Source organism: Aquarana catesbeiana, linkage group LG02, assembly GCF_042186555.1.
Source record: "Aquarana catesbeiana isolate 2022-GZ linkage group LG02, ASM4218655v1, whole genome shotgun sequence".
Classification (NCBI taxonomy): Eukaryota; Metazoa; Chordata; class Amphibia; order Anura; family Ranidae; genus Aquarana; species Aquarana catesbeiana.
Genome location: NC_133325.1, coordinates 555,921,079 through 555,938,640, shown reverse-complemented (window position 1 = coordinate 555,938,640; position 17,562 = coordinate 555,921,079). Strand labels below are relative to the sequence as shown.

At 43.6% G+C, this 17,562-nt stretch overlaps 1 protein-coding gene across 11 annotated transcripts in view; it reads right to left on the bottom strand.

Annotated features, from left to right (window-relative positions):
• Positions 1-17,562, bottom strand: part of NAV1 (neuron navigator 1) — a 289,382-nt gene that overhangs the window by 33,966 nt on the left and 237,854 nt on the right. For 7 of the 11 annotated variants that reach the window (XM_073615982.1, XM_073615984.1, XM_073615985.1 and 4 more), the window contains 5 exons: positions 13,046-13,156; positions 5,498-5,593; positions 5,251-5,416; positions 4,674-4,909; positions 1,475-1,629 (listed from right to left, as the gene is read on the bottom strand). In XM_073615982.1, coding sequence (XP_073472083.1) covers positions 1,475-1,629; positions 4,674-4,909; positions 5,251-5,416; positions 5,498-5,593; positions 13,046-13,156 — 764 coding nt within the window. The remainder of the gene's footprint in view (positions 1-1,474; positions 1,630-4,673; positions 4,910-5,250; positions 5,417-5,497; positions 5,594-13,045; positions 13,157-17,562) is intronic. The other 4 variants (XM_073615987.1, XM_073615988.1, XM_073615992.1 and 1 more) reach the window with 2 other exon arrangements.

Here is a 17,562-nt window from a genome sequence, read left to right as displayed (position 1 = left end):
CCCATTGACTTACCTGCACCAAAAAGGCACCTTCTATTGTAAGGCCTGATTTACATTTATGCATTTTTAGTGCTTTTTGCATATCTGCACTACAGAACATAGGAAACCATGTTAAAAGGACTGTAGTGCAAGTCTGCAAAATGCAAAAAGCACTAAAAATGCATAGGTGTGAATCCAGCCTTAGACAATGGAGCATGCAGGACTTGGCAAAGTGCTGCCCATCTGCAGTGCGAACAGTTGCATAGAATTTAACAGGGAATAGTTTTCATGTGCTTTTGATGTTCTGAAAAAGCGCACCAATGGGAAATGGGCAAGACTTGAAAAATCACATTTTTCTCCACTAAAAACATTACAGTAAAAGAAGTGATGTACTAAAAAGTAACCTACACTGGGAGAATAAGGAGACTTACCAATGCTGACTTCTCCTTCTGAAAAAGCTACTTGCCTTGTCAAGCTAATCAAATGGCTTAAAACTGAATTCGAGGTATAGATATGTATAGATATTTTTACATCTTGGACCAATGTAACCATGCAACCATGGTATTTTACCTAGCCAATTCCTGTGGAAGCTGGAAGTCACAGTAGTAGACACCACTACTACAGTGATCTTCACTAGCCTTGGGGTTCCGTGCTAAGTGGCCGCTCTGCTGCTTATTGAACACAGAAGGATGGCATACTATTCATTACTTTGGTGAAGATCATGACATTACTGTCCTGCATTTCCTCTCCACCTCATTCAATCAGAGAATGCTTTGCATTCATTGAAAAAATGCAAAGTGACCCCTAAATGGTGCTTGTGTCGAGTGGGGGAACCTCCTGTGTTCACAATGCAGAAGGAACACAGGTACTGTATAGTCCAAGATGTAAAAATATCTATACCTAGAATTCAGCTGTAAGCCATTTGATTAGCTTGACAGCAAGGCAAGTAACATTTTCAGATGAGGTCAGCATTGGCAAGCCTCACTATTCTCCCATTGCAGGTTACTTTTTTTTTTTTTTTTAGATATCTCTACTTTTACTTATTAGTAGAGAAAAATGTGATTCTTCACATTCACAATGATTTGGATATAAGCAGGTTTCCCCTTTACTTTATTTTCTCAGATTATAATTTTTTCTACATAATTACATTTTGTGTGGTTGTAAAATGTATATGTGTATGTAAAAATATTCATACCTGGATTCTTACAAAACTTTCACAGACTCTCAGGCTTTATATTGCTTCCAGGACAATAAACAAGTGAACCTGACCCTGTAAATATTTTAGATAACCCAAATATGCTTGGCATAGCTAGGTTTTATAACGCCGGAAAAAGACACCTAGAGCATCTCAAAGCTTGTTTCTTATAACTTAAGTTAGCCAAAAAAGTTGTCACTCAAACCTTAAACTTTCTACGTAAATTGATGGATAACACAGTACTCTACATTTACAAGTGAAACAGAAATTCTACTGTATTATATGCTGTATACACCTTACCACTTATGGTATTTGCAGGTCAGGGCCCCATTCACCAACTCACTGATGGCTCCAGCTTCACCTACATCATCCAGTAAAATCACTAAGGGAACATCACATGTTCCAGTCTCTCTGTCAATTTGGTTAGCCAGGTTGGAGAGGTATAGTTGCAGATCCTATTAAGTGCAAAGTTACACGACACATATTACCAGTTTGAACCTAAAAAAAGAATACCTAATGATAATAAAAAAGCATGCATTATTAATTCCTTGGTGTCCTGTACTAGGAAACTGGCAGACGTGTAAGTTGCCCTTCTCTACACATATTAATTAAAAAAACGAGCTTTTGCAGCTTAGCAAAATATAATTATAAGCTTCTCCTTATGTAGGTATTAGGCAGCATCCTAAACATTTTACCAAAAGAACAGCAAAGAGGTTTAATCTTTATAAAAAGAAATCAGAAGTTAAGACACCAGAATAAAGACAATGGGGTCAATTCGCTAACGTTTACCACATGCAATAACGCAGTCACATGACTCATTTGCATAAATTATTGCATGCAGTAAAATGAGTCCAACTCAGAAAAAAAGGAAAAGATTATGCGGTATTTAAAAAAAAAAAATGACGGTAAATATCGCTTTAAAAACTCAGTCCATTTTAAACGGACAAACGGACCAGAAAGTAAAAAAGCATGCAATATTTACCGCCAGGGTTTTGCTGGCAAATAGCTGGTTGCTAAGGTACGGGTCGGGAAGCCAGCTGCCGCGTCCTTAACAACGGATGACTCATCAGCTGTCAGCGGGTTTCCCGCTGACAGCAGAATGTAGAAAAAAAAAAGCAGACAATTAAAAAATTCTGAAAAAAAGAAGAAAAGAAACAGCGTGGGCCCCCCAATGCATACCAGACCCGAACTGGTATGTATTTTAAGGGAACCCCCCCCTCCCCCCCGCCAAAATGTAAAAAAAAAACAAAACGGTGGGTCCCCCCCAAAAATCCATAACAAACCCTTATACGAGCATGCAGCCTAGCAGGTCAGGAAAGAGGGGGGGCAAGCGAGCCCTCCTGAACCATACCAGGCCACATGTTCTCAACATAGGGGGGTGGGGGCTTTGGGGAAGGGGGGCCCCGCCCCCCCCAACCCAAAGCACCTTGTCCCCATGTTGATGGGGACAAGGGCCTCATGCCTAATAAGAAAAGCTCCCACCGTCCATGAAGGCTAGCTGCTTACTGCAGGCTCTGCCGTTCGACATTTCTTTTATGTGTGGTCTGGCCACCTTGTGATGTCACGGACCAGTGCATGCTGGGTCAGTGATGTCACAAGGGGCAGGGCCACCAGGTGACGTAGCCAGGTGGTCTCGCCCCCTACCTATATAAGAAATGTCAAACGGTGGAGCCTGCAGTAGGTGGCCAGCCTTCATGGAGGGCAGGAGCGTTTTTTTTTTTTTCCGGGTGCGGTGGGCAGGGTGATTGACGATGGATTTACATCAGGGGACATTGTTTTTTAAAGGCATTGTCAAAAACTGTCTCTGTATGTAGCCCATACTCATTCACATGGGGGGGCCGGGATCTGGGGGCTGTTTTGTTAGAGAGGCTTCCAGATTCCGATAAGCCCCTTACCCGCAGACCCCCACAACCCCCGGCCTGCAGGACTCCGCCATTTGACATTTCTTGTAAAGGTAAGGGGCGGTCCACCTGGCTACGTCACCTGGTGGTCCTGCCTCTTGTGATGTCACTGACCCAGCATGCACCGGTCCGTGACGTCACAAGGGGGCAGGACCGCCTATATAAGAAATGTCAAAGCCCCCCCGGTCCCGCTGACCTGTACAGCCATAATCTCCAGTTCTAAACCCCGGTATATCTGTGTCAGGAGCCCAGGGCTTAGAAACTCTGAGCTGAATGGCCAAACCGTCCCTTGTCAGGGGGTTGTTTTGGAGCATTCTAATTGGTCAGCGCACGCATAGCCCGTCCTGTCAGCTATGCAGAAAATGCAAGGATGGAGAGAGGATTCCTAAGCCCTGGGCTCCTGACGTGGATATACCGGGGCTTAGAACCAGAGTTTGCGGCGGTACAGGTCAGCGGAACCAGGGGGGTTTGGGGGGCGGGGGCGAGGAGGGGGACCTGGGTAAGTTGACCGTACAGATTTTTCTGTAAGGATGAACTTACACTTTAAAGTGGTTGTAAACCCCATTCATTAAATTTGACCTAGGCACATATGCATGTAGTGTTTACTTATCTCTCTCCAAAGTGCAGACTCTCTGGTGCTCTGCTCCTCTGTTATCAGCAGAGTCACATCTGACAAGTTCCCTGACACATGGAACAGCTAAAAATTTGTGTGGGGGAAGATGCTTAGAGGTTAGATTAACAGAGAGCTGGTCTATTCAGAGTACAGCTCTGCATGCTCCTCTGAATCTTCCTTCGTTCCTCTGCCAATGTGTGGAGGGGGTTGTGTGCCTTACCTTCAATAGCTCTCACACAGTGTAAGCCCAGACCCCACACCTACCCCTATGTGCTGCTGAAACAGGAAGAAAGATTTGTAACATGATCTGCACTTTCCAAAGCGTGTAGAAAGGGAAAGACAGCAGATATACAAGTAAAACTTATGTAGAGAGATTTGTTTTATCTCTGTGTATCATCGAAGGCTGTTCACTTCACTGGGTATAGAAGATGGTTTACAACCACTTTAACTCTTAGTGAATTGACCCCAATGTTCAGTAAACCTCCAATACCAACATTAAAAAAATATATATACCCTACCTGTCCGTTTCATATATCCAAAATTGCAGCCTGGAAGGGATTACTACAGATGATAAATTGGGTGACATAAAATAGTCACATAACACTGGGAGATTTGTTTTGAACCCCACTCAAGAGACATGAACAAGAGAGGTAGTATGCTATCAATACACTTCTATGGGCAATAAGGTGCAGAGAGCTGATGAGGTTGCTGGAAAGTTATACCTATTGAGTTGTGGTGGCAAAATCTCTGCTATTTTATAGTGTTGCAAAGATTACACCCCATGGGATCTGGGAGCCAGACTGGATTTAAGATTTGGTGCCTGATAGTAAGAGCCTAGAGATAATGTAAAGAGTATTGTATAATTATTACAGGTAATGATTGTTGCAGATTTAAAACCTGGCTTGAAGTACACTTTAAGTTAAAACAAAGAGACACACATTGGTTCAAGAGAAAATTATCTAAAATATATTCCGTCATCACTAACCTTACAGCTCTGCTGGTGCATGTTAAAGGCAGTAACAATGCCATCAGTAACGTCTCGCCCTGACCTCTCCACCAAATATTCAGCCAGTCTGTGTGCCAGGAAGCTCTTCCCTGTGCCACTAGGACCAGATAACAGCAATCTTCTATGTTTCAACAACAGGCTAACATAATGTTGAAGCATGGGCTTAGGGATGAGAGATTCAAACACCAGCAGATCCACACATCTTTCCTTCAGACCTGGTCATTTAAAAAAGAAAGGAAAAAATCAGCATGAAAGAGATATAGGCCTTGTTCACACTGAGCATTTAAATTCATGCCCTGTGAACCCTGGGTGCGTTTGGGGCCATGTACCAGCACTCGCATGGATGTCATATTCGGAGCAGCGGATGTATCAGTGCAGCCGATGCATCCCAATAGACAGCTAAGGGACTGGCAGCACGGGGATGCACGCAACACCTGTGCACTCCTGTGCCTGTAAAACACAGCCCTGCACTGGGCATGGATTAAAACACCTCATGTGAACGATGCCCATAGACAAAAGGCAACAACATCTCAAGCTCTGGTGGCAACTGTCCAACCTTTTAGCTTTAAGATAACATTGGTGGTGTTTCGCAAATTTCTAGATGGAGGGATTTCAGGTGCTTGTGTATCCAGAGCCCTAGATATGTGTCCTAGGTTGTATCCACCCAGAGAATCCTTGCCAAGGCCCAAGGTAGCTCCTGGATCAACCTGATTGACATAGTCCTAAAAAGAAAAAAAAGATTGACAGAAAGGAAGAAGGCATAATAAAGGTAAAGCAAAAGCAAACAGTGTGTTACTAAGTACCTGAAAGGTTTGGCACACAGCTTCATCCAGACTTTTCCAATCTGCTTTGTTACTAATCTTTACATAACCCAAGAGGAACTCCTGCTGTTTCAGATCCTACAGATAAAGATATGGGAGTGTCAGATAAAAGAGCTCACTCTTATATAAAAATTATGTTGAATTACCCACAAATGTGTTCCATATGCACATATGTTGCCTGAACCAATTCCTTTAGACAAGCTTATACTACTAAAAAACCTTGTTTACAACTGTTTCCTCAGTTATCCTAGAAATTACTTAATATGTGCATATATGAATTGATGTGTCAATGCAAGAAGAGTTGGGCTTTCAATCCAGCTGACTTTTGCTTTTACCCAAGTTACATGTAAACATAAAACAGTGAATGAAGAACACGTTCATTATCAATATTCACAAATGGATAGCTATCAAATGGATGGCTTGTCCAATACACACCTATATTTAGGAAAAAAAGTGGAAATTATGGTGTATTTTCAGTAAGTGCACATTTCAGGTTAGCAAAGTTGGGAGTAAATAAAATACAGTATGTATATGGTGTGACTTAGGCCTCTTGCACACGGGAGTAAAAAAAGACATGTTTTTTACGGATATGAAATGGAGATGCATTGTTGTCTATGCAACCATGCGCACAGCTGAGTAAAGATCAGTAATACAGCATTAAGTGAAGAGCAGTAAAACAAATACAGAAAATTTTACATTTGAGTGCAGTAATTTACTCACATACACATGTTTACTCGTCTATAAGCATGTTTATGTGAGTATAAAGGAGTACAGTTAGGTCCATATGTATTTGGACACAGGCACAATTTTAGATTTTCCAGATATTTACCAAAACATACTCATGCTATAGTTATATAATGGATATGGGCTGAAAGTGCATACTCTCAGGTTTAATTTGAGGGTATGTACATCCAAATCGGAGAAAGGGTTTAGGAATTACAGCTCTTAAGAATAGTCACTCCCCCCTTTTTCAAGGGACCAAAATTGAATAAAAAGCTGTTTTATGGCCAAGTGTGGGCTACTCCTTCGTTATTTCTTCATCAATTAAGAATCTTGAATCTAATACTTTGTCTGCTTCCTTTTCATCTAGTACCTCCACCGTGTATCACAATCTCACACAGGAACAACTTGCTAAGAAAAGAAAAGGTGATCTGTCGGCCACGTCCTCGGAATCACTTCTTAGCCCTCTCGGACCCACTTCCCTCTCTCACCCATCCACGGCCCATTCCAAGGCCTCTCACGTCTCCACTCCCTTCACCAAAGCACAATCTAAGACGTCATCTATACCGAAATCATCCACTACCAAGGCACCTACTTCGGTCACATCGGCACTCTCTCACTCCCAGACGCACACGGCTATCAGGAGGGTAAGTGAACCCACAATCACTTCCACGTTCCCAGCTAATGCACCATCCCTAGACCCAAAAATCGCACCTATTTTTTTAGTACAGGGTCAGGACTCCCCTCAGAGTCCAACCCCCAACCCACAAACACAAACCTTTGTGACTCACAAAGATCATCCACCCCTGATGTAATCAACTTATCATCTATTCCACTAAATTCAGATCAGATTCAGGTATTACAACTCGGTCTCACTTTCTGTCCATCTAATGATCTTGACAAATTTTCTCTCATTAAAGACATCCACCTTTTCGCACGTAAATTACTGTACAAAGTAATTTATGATAAATCTTCCTCTAGTGTAACGCCTTCTGAACCAACTATTTCCTCTCAAGAGGTCCCCACCTTGGCTGAACTACAAGCCCTTGAGGAGCTGATGTCACTTTGGGAGGAGGGTGACACTGACGGTGACGATTTCCTGGACCTCTCCGACTCGGGTGTCGTTGCCCTCAGTGTCTCCTCCCCCCCCTATCTCTTTCAAACCCAAGTCCTGTAATTTTCCTAATTTGTCCACAAACCCCAATATCTGGGCTTTTGTGCAACAAGTTACTACAGCTATCGAAGGGTTTAATCCCACCTCTCCCTCTCCTTCTAACCTAACCCCCGCCTTGACCAAAGCAATAAAATCTCTTCAAAACCATCCAGCTCCTCCCAATACCTCCAGGTACAGGGCGTGGCCATGGGGACCAAGTGTGCCCCCACCTACGCCAACCTGTACCTGGGGGGGTGGGAGAGAGAACTGTTCGACATGGCCCACTCCACTCCCTATCTGTCCAAGGTCACATCTTGGTACAGGTATATAGATGATATACTACTGTTTTGGTCAGGTACCAAAGATGAACTTGTGCTTTTTGTTCAGCATCTTACCCAGAATGCGTTTAATCTCAAATTCACTATGGAATGCAGCCAGTCGCAGATCCATTTTTTAGACCTCCAGATTAGTCTGCACTCCAACGGTCAAATCCACACTGCTTTATATTGTAAGCCCTCTTCGGGCAATACGATTTTGCACGCCAGTAGTGCCCACCCCAAGCCCCTTCTTAGAAGCATCCCGTTCAGCCAATATCTCAGATTAAAAAGAAATTGTACTCTTGAGGAAGAATTTCTTCAAGCAGCACAAGAACTTTATAGTAGACGCCTGGAAAGAGGCTATAGCCACTCCCTTTTGAAAAAAGCCTTTAATAAGGCGAAAAAAATTCAACAGAAAGGACCTTGTCTTCTCTGACAAATCTCCAGATACTAGACAACCAGTACAACTAATTACCCAATACTCAAAACAGCATACCCAAATCAGACATATTCTCAATCAATTCTGGCCCTTATTAACGGCAGATCCCACAATCTCTAAATATGTTAAAACTTACCCTGACATCACATACCGTCGATCTCCCTCACTTCGAGACCGACTAATTAAAAGTCACCATTCGATTGACACTCCACATGCGCCCACTGCTACTGGAACATACCAGTGTGGCAAATGTGACGTTTGTGCCTTTGTAACCAATTCCAGGGAAGTGACTCTGCCTAATGGAGGTATCCACACCATTAGACTTCGCGTCACTTGCGCTACCGTGGGAGTCGTATACTTGGCCCAATGCCGATGTGGCTCGTACTACATCGGAAAAACCAAGCGTCCCTTTCAGGTTCGTATCCGAGACCACATCAAACCGTTATACAAAAATACTACCACCACAGCTATTAATCGGCATATTGCCGCTCAGCACAATTCTGACCCTCACGTTATCTTATTCTCCGCACTCGAGCATGTCCCTTCACATGCCAGAGGCGGGAGCATTGACAACAGATTACTACAGCTGGAAACAAAATGGATCCACACCTTACAGGCTACTAATTTTCCTGGGCTTAATGAACACATAAGTTTTAAACCCTTTTTGTGAGCCAGCATATTTATTAGCTTACTTCAATCCTTTCATCACAATACACTATCTACTCAAGTGTCTTGTGCTCCTTTCCAACTCACGCCATGTATAGTTTCTGTTCTATTTCCTTCTCTTTTCCCTCTTTTCTCTTCTCCTCCCTGTCTCTATTGTTCTCCTCTCCTTCTCATGCTCTTTGCTATTCTTTTTGCCATGGGATACTGTTGTGTTTTTCTTGCATAGCTCTAGATACTTGATTTCAACAATATTAGCAATTTATGCAACATGTTCATGTCAATATGTATTATCGTATACGCACTTTATAATATTGCTCTATTGATATTTGTTAATTCCGTTGCCTTTTGCCTTGAGAAATACATTATATGTGTATCAGCTTCAGAATAATTTTTGTATTTGTTTGTATTATTCTTATTTTTTTCCCCATTTTTTTGTTCAACCAGGACCCTGTGGTTCTCTATGTCTGATGTGGTCTTTGTGGCTGGACACTGTGGGTTGAGGCGCAGGGACACTCCCTCGGCCCCCAGAGACCCCTGTGGGCCGTTGGGGATTTATCCCCTCACCCTGCGCCCCCGCCTCATCTCACCACTGGGGGGTCCCACCCCTGGATTGCTTTCGTTCACTGTTTCTCCTGCATCCCATGGGGGGGCGCGGCTCTGGCCCCCTGTTGGGATGGGCGGAGCTAGCGCTGTTGGTGCTTGTACGGACGCCCGGGGCAGTACATATCCTGTCTGCCTCAGGTGTCCGCGCACTGCTCGCACTTCCTGGCCTCCCACACTCCATCGGCGGATGGGCGTTGACCGCGCCTTGGGACCTCCTACTCCATGGCGATCCGTCCTCCCATTGGCCATGTGGCGGCCGTGGTGTCTGAGCGTGCGCGCGCGATGCACGCCGGAGCTTGTAGGCTCCGGGGTGTTGTCCAGAGCACATGCGCGGACACCTCTTTCTCGCGTCCGCACACCTGATCATCATCTGATCAGGTGTGGGGGGTACTTAAGTAGCCGGTGTTCTGCCGAGAAAGTTCCGCTCGGCGGATTAGTTCCCCCCTCTACTGCGCATGCGCAGTAGAAGGCGGCGGAAATAGCCGAAGCGGAACAGCTGAAAATCAGCTGTACACGGCGCCTGGAAGAGGGCCCCTCGCGGGCTCGCTTCGCTCGCCACGCTTCGGGCACGGCCTCGCTGCGCTCGGCACTTTTAGATTCCCCCTCTAGGTCCACTTGGATAGAGGGGAAGGAACCTGGACCCAGAGCGCAGGCGCCGTGTACAGCTGATTGAAGCTTTTGAGCTTCGGCTATCTCCGGCGGCCGACAGTAGTACGTACTGCGCAGGCGCTGCGCCTGCGCAGTACAGGGGGGGAACCTATCCGCCGAAGGAACTTATTCGGCAAGACACCGGCCTGTCCCTGGTATACATGCTGGACGAGGGACATGCCTGTCTTTACTCTACACACATCAGCCAGGTAATTTTGGATGGCCATTCTATCTGTCACTTTTAACTAACTGCCCCCCTATTTTTTACTCAGCTTCCATTTACTTCTCCCTAGGATTTACTAACCCGTGGCTACTGCCTAATCTGCGACCTCCCTGGCAGCCTGTTAACACCGATTTCCTAACAGTCATATGCTTAGTTAATGGCTTACCAGGTAAGCTATTTTCTGCCATTTATTCAATCTTCCATTCCAAAACACACTGTCTTTTCATTCTCAAACATAGTCCTGTTTTACTTATCCTCTTCCAGGACCCATCAATTTCCTACCATCTTTAAATTCCTTATGTCCACACAAATCATGTGAACACTGGGGTCTGATGTTAGTTATATGCCCTACAATATAGCTTATTAGGTAAGCCCTTTTTTTGTGATCTCCTCTACTCTTTTGAAGATGACTGCCAGGTATATCTACAATGTTAATTCAGTTATGTTCTCCCATATAGGTCATTAGTTAATCAATTGCCAATTTTGCCAATCGCTCCTGTGTGTCCTTGAATCCATCTACAGGCGCTTTTCCCCTCCGCCAATCAACTTGCTTTTAATAAATAGTGTGAGTTTCATAGAGGCTTTTTTGCCCTATTTAATTGATGTATAACGCATCACCTTTCGTGTTCCCTTAATGTAATGTTTAATACATACCCAATACTCACCTACTCATCATTTATCTCTAACCTTCAATATATTCCATTGCCAGGTTTACTGCGTGCCCCCTGCAAGCACAAATACGGTGCAGCCTGCCCTTCCCCCTTGGGGGTCATTTCTTGTGCCTCCCCTGGGTGTCGGTCGCTCAGGTATGTTTGGGATCCCGGGGCCATTGTGGCCACCTCTTTGTGTGGGATTGTCCAGCCACAATATTCCAATATTCAGTTATGCGTAAAACAGTCCATTTTTTGGCGTTTTCGCTTGTTTATATGATGTTTTTTGTATCCCAATGTACAGATCTTTTTATATCGAATTAGAGCTCTTGTTCCCTCAGGAAGCCAATGCCCTGGCGAAACATGTAGGAAACCGAGCCTTCGCTTTGATGGCCGTCTCCATCCGGCCCACCCTATCGCATTTGGGTCGCACGCAATATATATGTTTGTTGGTTGTTAACCATTTTATTGCTCTCTTCATGTATTTAATATTGTTAAATAAAATTCTGTAATTTTATATTTTCTTCTCCTTTTCACATTTAATACTTTAGCACCGCTATAATCCCCTGTCCCTTCACTCATTATTTATTTAAGCATGTAAAAGGTTTGGAGTTGATTCTAAGGCTTCATGTACACAGGCCGTTTTACAACGCGGCTAAATGTAAGTTACCGCGTTTACAAGGTGTTACAGGCATTTGGCATTTCAATTGCCTCTGAACATCCGTACAGAACGCATTTTTTTGCATTCCAAAAAATGCTTCTAAACTCAACTGCCTAGAAACTACTATAAACGACCCTGTGTACATGTACTGATAAGATAACATAGAGGAGAGTTCAGGGGCAGCTGAAAAAAAACACCCAACTGCTCCTAAACATCCATTTAGCAGCAGCAGTGTACATGAGGCCTAGTGTGGCATTTGCATTTGGAACCTATTGCTGTGAACCTACATCATGCATTCAAAGAAGCTGTCCATGCACGTGAAACAGGCCATAGGCCATCGCAGGATCCTTTCTATGATAAAGAAAAACCCATTCACAACATCCAGACAAGTAAAAAACCCATTCACAACATCCAGACAAGTGAAGGACACTCTCCAGGAGGTGGGCGTATCATTGTCAAAGTCTACAATCAAGAGAAGACTTCACGAGAGCAAATACAGAGGGTTCACCACAAGGCGCAAATGATTCATAAGCATGAAGGATAGAAAAGCCAGATTAGCCAAAAAACATCTAAAAAAGCCAGACCAGTTCTGGAAAAGCATTCTTTGGATGGATAAAACTAAGATTTTTCTGTACCAGAATGACGGCTTGGAACAGCTCATGATCCAAAGCACACAACATCATCTGTAAAACATGGTGGAGGCAGTGTGATGGCATGGACAGAAGCAGCCGGATGAATATACTGTCAGCCCAGATTCAGCCAAATGCACCAAAGTTGATTGGACGGCACTTCACCGTACAGTTCGACAATGATCCAAAACACACTGCAAAAGCAACCCAGGAGCTTTTGAAGGAAAAGAAGTGGAATATTCTGCAATGGCCGAGTCAATCACATAATCTAAACCCAAATGAGCATGCATTTCACTTTCTGAAGGCAAAACTAAAGGCAGAAAGACCCACAAACAAATAACAACTGAAGACAGCTGCAGTTCGAGCCTGGCAAAGCATCAGAAAGGAGAAAACCCAGTCTTTGGTAATGTCCATGGGTTCCAGATTTTAGGCAGTCAATGCAAGTAAAGGATTCTCAATAAAATATTAAAAATGAACATTTTATTTATGATTATATTCATTTGTCCAATTACATTTGAGCCCCTAAAAATGGGGGGACTGTGTATAAAAATGGTTGCAGTTTCTAAAATTTGGACTATATATTAATGTTCAACCCCTTGAATTAAAGCTGAAAGTCTGCACTTCAAATTAATTGGGATTGTTTTGTTTTAATTTTATTCTGGTGTCACCCAGAGCCAAAAGTATGACAATTGTGCCTGTGTTCAAATATATACGGATCTAACTGTATATTACAACACTGGCAATGAATAAGAATTTTACTCGTCTATAAGATTACTCATCTTTACTCGCCTATAATCAACATTACTGAGGTCTTTACACACATTTTTTTTACTCACGGACTTTCTGTCAACAAGTTCCTGAGTAAACATCAGTAAATTATTACGCCCGTGTACAACTGGCCTTATGGTCCTATTTCCTTCATGTTCCCATTCCTAAATAAAAAAAAAACATAACTGGATGTTAACATTTATGCCTAGTAACACCATAGATTGTTGATCCAGTGAATATCCGATTTCCTTCTGTGGGATCAGGAAGAATTTATTTTTTTCCCACTGGAACAAATTAGATCATGCATAATAGGGCTTTTTTGTGGCTTTCTCTGGATCAACTATGGGTATAGGGCTCTGTATATTGTGGTTTTCTATTTATTTGCTCCATTTATTTATCTATTTATTTATTTTCTATTGGTTGAACGAAATAGAATTGTACCATTTTTTTGCCTAACTATACAACTATGTATTACATTAAAATATTTGATATACACTTTTGTAAAATCTGAATATCAAACTGTGCAGTTACCACCCTTGCTAACTACAGCCCATCAGTGCTGACAACCTACCAGATTGAAATTTACTGACACAACACCCAACATTTACTGGCACAGCCAAGTTTTTTACAGGCATTTCCAGAAGTTACAAAATGACAGTTTTAGGTGCAAATTTCAGTATTTAGGCTACAAAAAATGCATAATATGCAGTTAGCAATGTGATTGAGCCTGTGTTCACACTATAGCGATGCGGGAACAAGCACGATTCCAATGCTGGTTCCTGCATAACATCTCTCCCGCAGGCAGTTCACACTGCCCTCTGCGAACAGCTGCGGGTGTCAGTACGATATTAATGACACCCCCAGATCAGGTCACAGATCGCAGTGCGAACTGTGGATTTGGACAGGAATCAGATCGCATGGGTGTGAACACCCATGCGATCCGATTCCAGTGCGGGAACAAAAAAGGCCCTGCATCTTTTTTGCGCGAATCCAATACGAGTTCAGCCATACAAACTTTATGGCTGAACTCGCATTGCACAGACATCGCATGTGATCGGCACAGCAATGTGGGTGCGAATCACATGCAATGTCTGTGTTTGCATATGTGTGAACCCAGGCTTAAGGTAGATATTAAAGCGGAGTTCCATCCATATAAAAGTCAGCAGCTACAAAAAGTGTAGCTGCTGACTTTTAATAATCGGACACTCACCTGTCCCACGGTCCAGCGATGCGGGCGAACGAAGCCCCGCTCCTCTCCTCGGCGCCAGAATTGTGACTGTGGGAGTCCGGCTGTGGCTTCACAGCTGGGCACGCACTGCGCATGTGCGTGAGCTGCACTGTGATCAGCCGGGCAATCTTCTGGGACCTGTGACGTGTCCCCGAAGATTGGACGGAGGGAGGGGGGAGAGGTGAACTTCCCCGGAAGGAAGTGGGAGCTGGATGCCCCTAAAAAGAGGGTATCCGCTCCCCCCCCCCAAAAAAAAATGACATGCCACATGGGTCACCTTCACTTAAAGCGGAAGTTCCATTTTTGGGTGGAGCTCCGCTTTAAGGAAAAAAACATAATTCTTATTTTATTTTTTATATAGTAAGTCGCTTAGGGATAGGACTCAGAGCAAGAAATTAGAATGGGCAGGCATGCACACACATGAAATTGACTCACACCGTGACACTGACAGAAGTGTGCAGCAGCACAGATGATGGTGACCACTCACTGACATGGCACGTCCTCTCCTGAGTCACAGTGACACTCTCTCTCCACACCAGGTGGTCCCTTCAAACCACACAGCACTGAAAGTCTTTCTCCCATCCCGGTCGCTCTGCTCGACTCCCTTGCACCATGACATTACATGACATGCTCAGACACCGCCTCCACCAGACCCGTCCCCGCTGGCGCTGCCCAAACACACGGTAGCAGGCACTCGGATGGTCTTGGCCAGCTACGGACTTGAACTGCACTTACACAGTTCCGAGTCGAGCGTCACAGCCATATTTTTTACTGGCAACCTTTTCCTGTCACTGGCATTTACTGTCAGGAGAAAAGTGCCCCTTTTTTACTGGCTGCCAGTAAAAATACTGACGGTTGTCAATACTGCTGCCCAGCTAAGCATTACCATTCACAGCTAAGATGTGGGCTATGCAGGGCTTTCCTAGGAGGCAATAACAAACAATTCGGACGCTTGAAAATTACTATTGTCACACACAAGATTCACAACTTATGGGAAAAATTGTACTACTGGTGCAAATTGGTTCGCATTGGTCTGAGAACAGTCATGTATCTCACTCACCATAATTTTTAGTAAAATAGTTCCTGTATTTGAACAATCTAACAGTCCAACACCTCTAACCATGATGCAAATTCTTAAAGTGGTTCTAAAAGCAGAAGTTTTTTATGCTAATGCATTCTCTGCATGAAGGTAAAAAATAAAATTCTGTGTGCAGCTCTCTCTCCCCCAGCCCCCTAATACTTACCTGAGCCTATTCTCATTCCAGCAATGTGCACAAGAACAGCTGCTCTCCCGGCTCTATCCCACCTCATCGGCTCAGACATTTACAGCCGGTGAGGAGGGAGTGGGGGGCAGGGCAGAGCCCGGCTCAGTGTGTCAATGAACGGGAGTGAGCACACGGGGGTTGTTTATTTACTAAAGGCAAATCCACTTTGCACTACAAGTGCATTTGGAAGTGCAGTCGCTGTAGATCCAAGGAGGACATGCAAGGAAAATAAAAAAACTGCATTTTTGCTTGCACATGATTGGATGATAAAATCAGCAGAGCTTCCCCTCAGATTTACAGCGACTACACTTCCAAGTGCACTCGCAGTGCAGAGTGGATTTGCCTTTAGTATATCAACGCCATAGTGGCTTGCTATGGGGGCACTCGGATGGGGGAGGAGCCAGGAGCACCTGTGGGGCACCCGAGTAGAGGAGGATCGGGACTGCTCTGTGCAAAACTGTTGCACAGAGCAGGTAAGTATAACATGTTTATGAAAACACTTTTAACCTTTTATATAATTTTAAAATGTAATAGGCAAATGTGGCAGTCTTCATCCCCCCTCACAGCCCCTTATACATATATAACTAAAAACTAAAACAAGACATTTTATAACATGCAAACACTGACAAATTGTTTAAAATAAATTGATTACATTGACATATACAGTATAATTAGAAGAATAATACATTCATTTTTTTAAATAGCCACAATGCAAAGTACAACTGGCATCAAGCAATATCACAGTGCCAAAAAGAATTTGTTCTTTTATGCTCTGCTTGAGGCCTGTAAATGGCTGAAGAATGTAATGACTGATGAGTGAGCCAGTTACTTGACATTTGAAAGAATACCATATATGGCTTTTCAGGAAAGACAAAAGAACTACCTGATTTTCTGTACCATCTTCTACAATGTTGTATGGCGAACCAAAAATTCCATCCTAAGTGGCTGAAATGCCTCTATAAAAAGTGGTAGAAGATATAGATCTGCCAATCCCAACTCACCAAATATGTTTTCACTCTGTCATTGTAGGTTACTGCCCTTGCTGCAGCACATAGTATTGAAAAATGCACTGAAAGAAGAGCGGATTCATTTCTGTATATGCAGCCTATTTGAAGTAGAGTGATAAATAGGGAGGCTTCAATAAAGCTTTCAAGAGGTATACTCCTTTTATTTATTCTGTTTAGATATATAATTTATATAGTGATAAAAGCCCCTTTCAGTCCAGGGCTATTTATGGCAAATCATGGATAGGGTTTACCTGCTGCATCAACATATTTTAAGGTAAACAGGGTGTTAAGCGTTGGTGGCACCTTTCGTCCATTTGGGGTATAATTTAAATGTTCTTTGGGTTTTGTGTGTGGGTGTGTTAGATAGAAAGACTGCATTCAAGCTGCACTGTAAAAGGCCTGCGGCTCTAAGCAGACCTAGTTTACCTTATAGGTAGCCAGGAGGATGAATAGTTTGTTCTACATTGGACAGTGCTGACAGATCTCTTTGTTTGTGTTTGATACAACACTAGACATGGGCAGGAAGTCCTTAAAGCGGGATTCCGGCCAGGAAAAAAAAGGTTTAAAAGTCAGCAGCTACAAACACTGTAGCTGCTGACTTTAAATAAGTACACTTACCTGTCCTGGGTGCCCGCGATGTCGGCTGCCCAAGGTCGACTCGTCCCTCGGCTCTCGGGTCCCGGCACCGCCATCCTAACTAAGGGAAACAGGCAGAGGAGCCTTGCGGCTTCACTGCCAGTTTCCTACTGCGCACGCGCGAGCGGCACAGCGCTCTGTGAATGGCCCCGTGGTTTTCTGGAAACACACACAGTTCCCAGAAGGCAACGGGCGCTCACCGTGGAGCAGGACACGCCGCGGAATAGGAAGAGGCAGATTAGGAAGACTGCCTAGCAACAAGGTTTTCAGGTAAGTTAATTTTTTTTTTCACGTTTTTTTAAATTTTTTTAAAGATTTTTGATGATTTTTTTTTTTTTTTTTAGGGTGGCCCTCCACTTTAAACACACTTTTGGAGTCTGTACTACTTCTTTGCAAGCTACACGTTTAAAGCTGGCCCTCACAATATGTAAAAT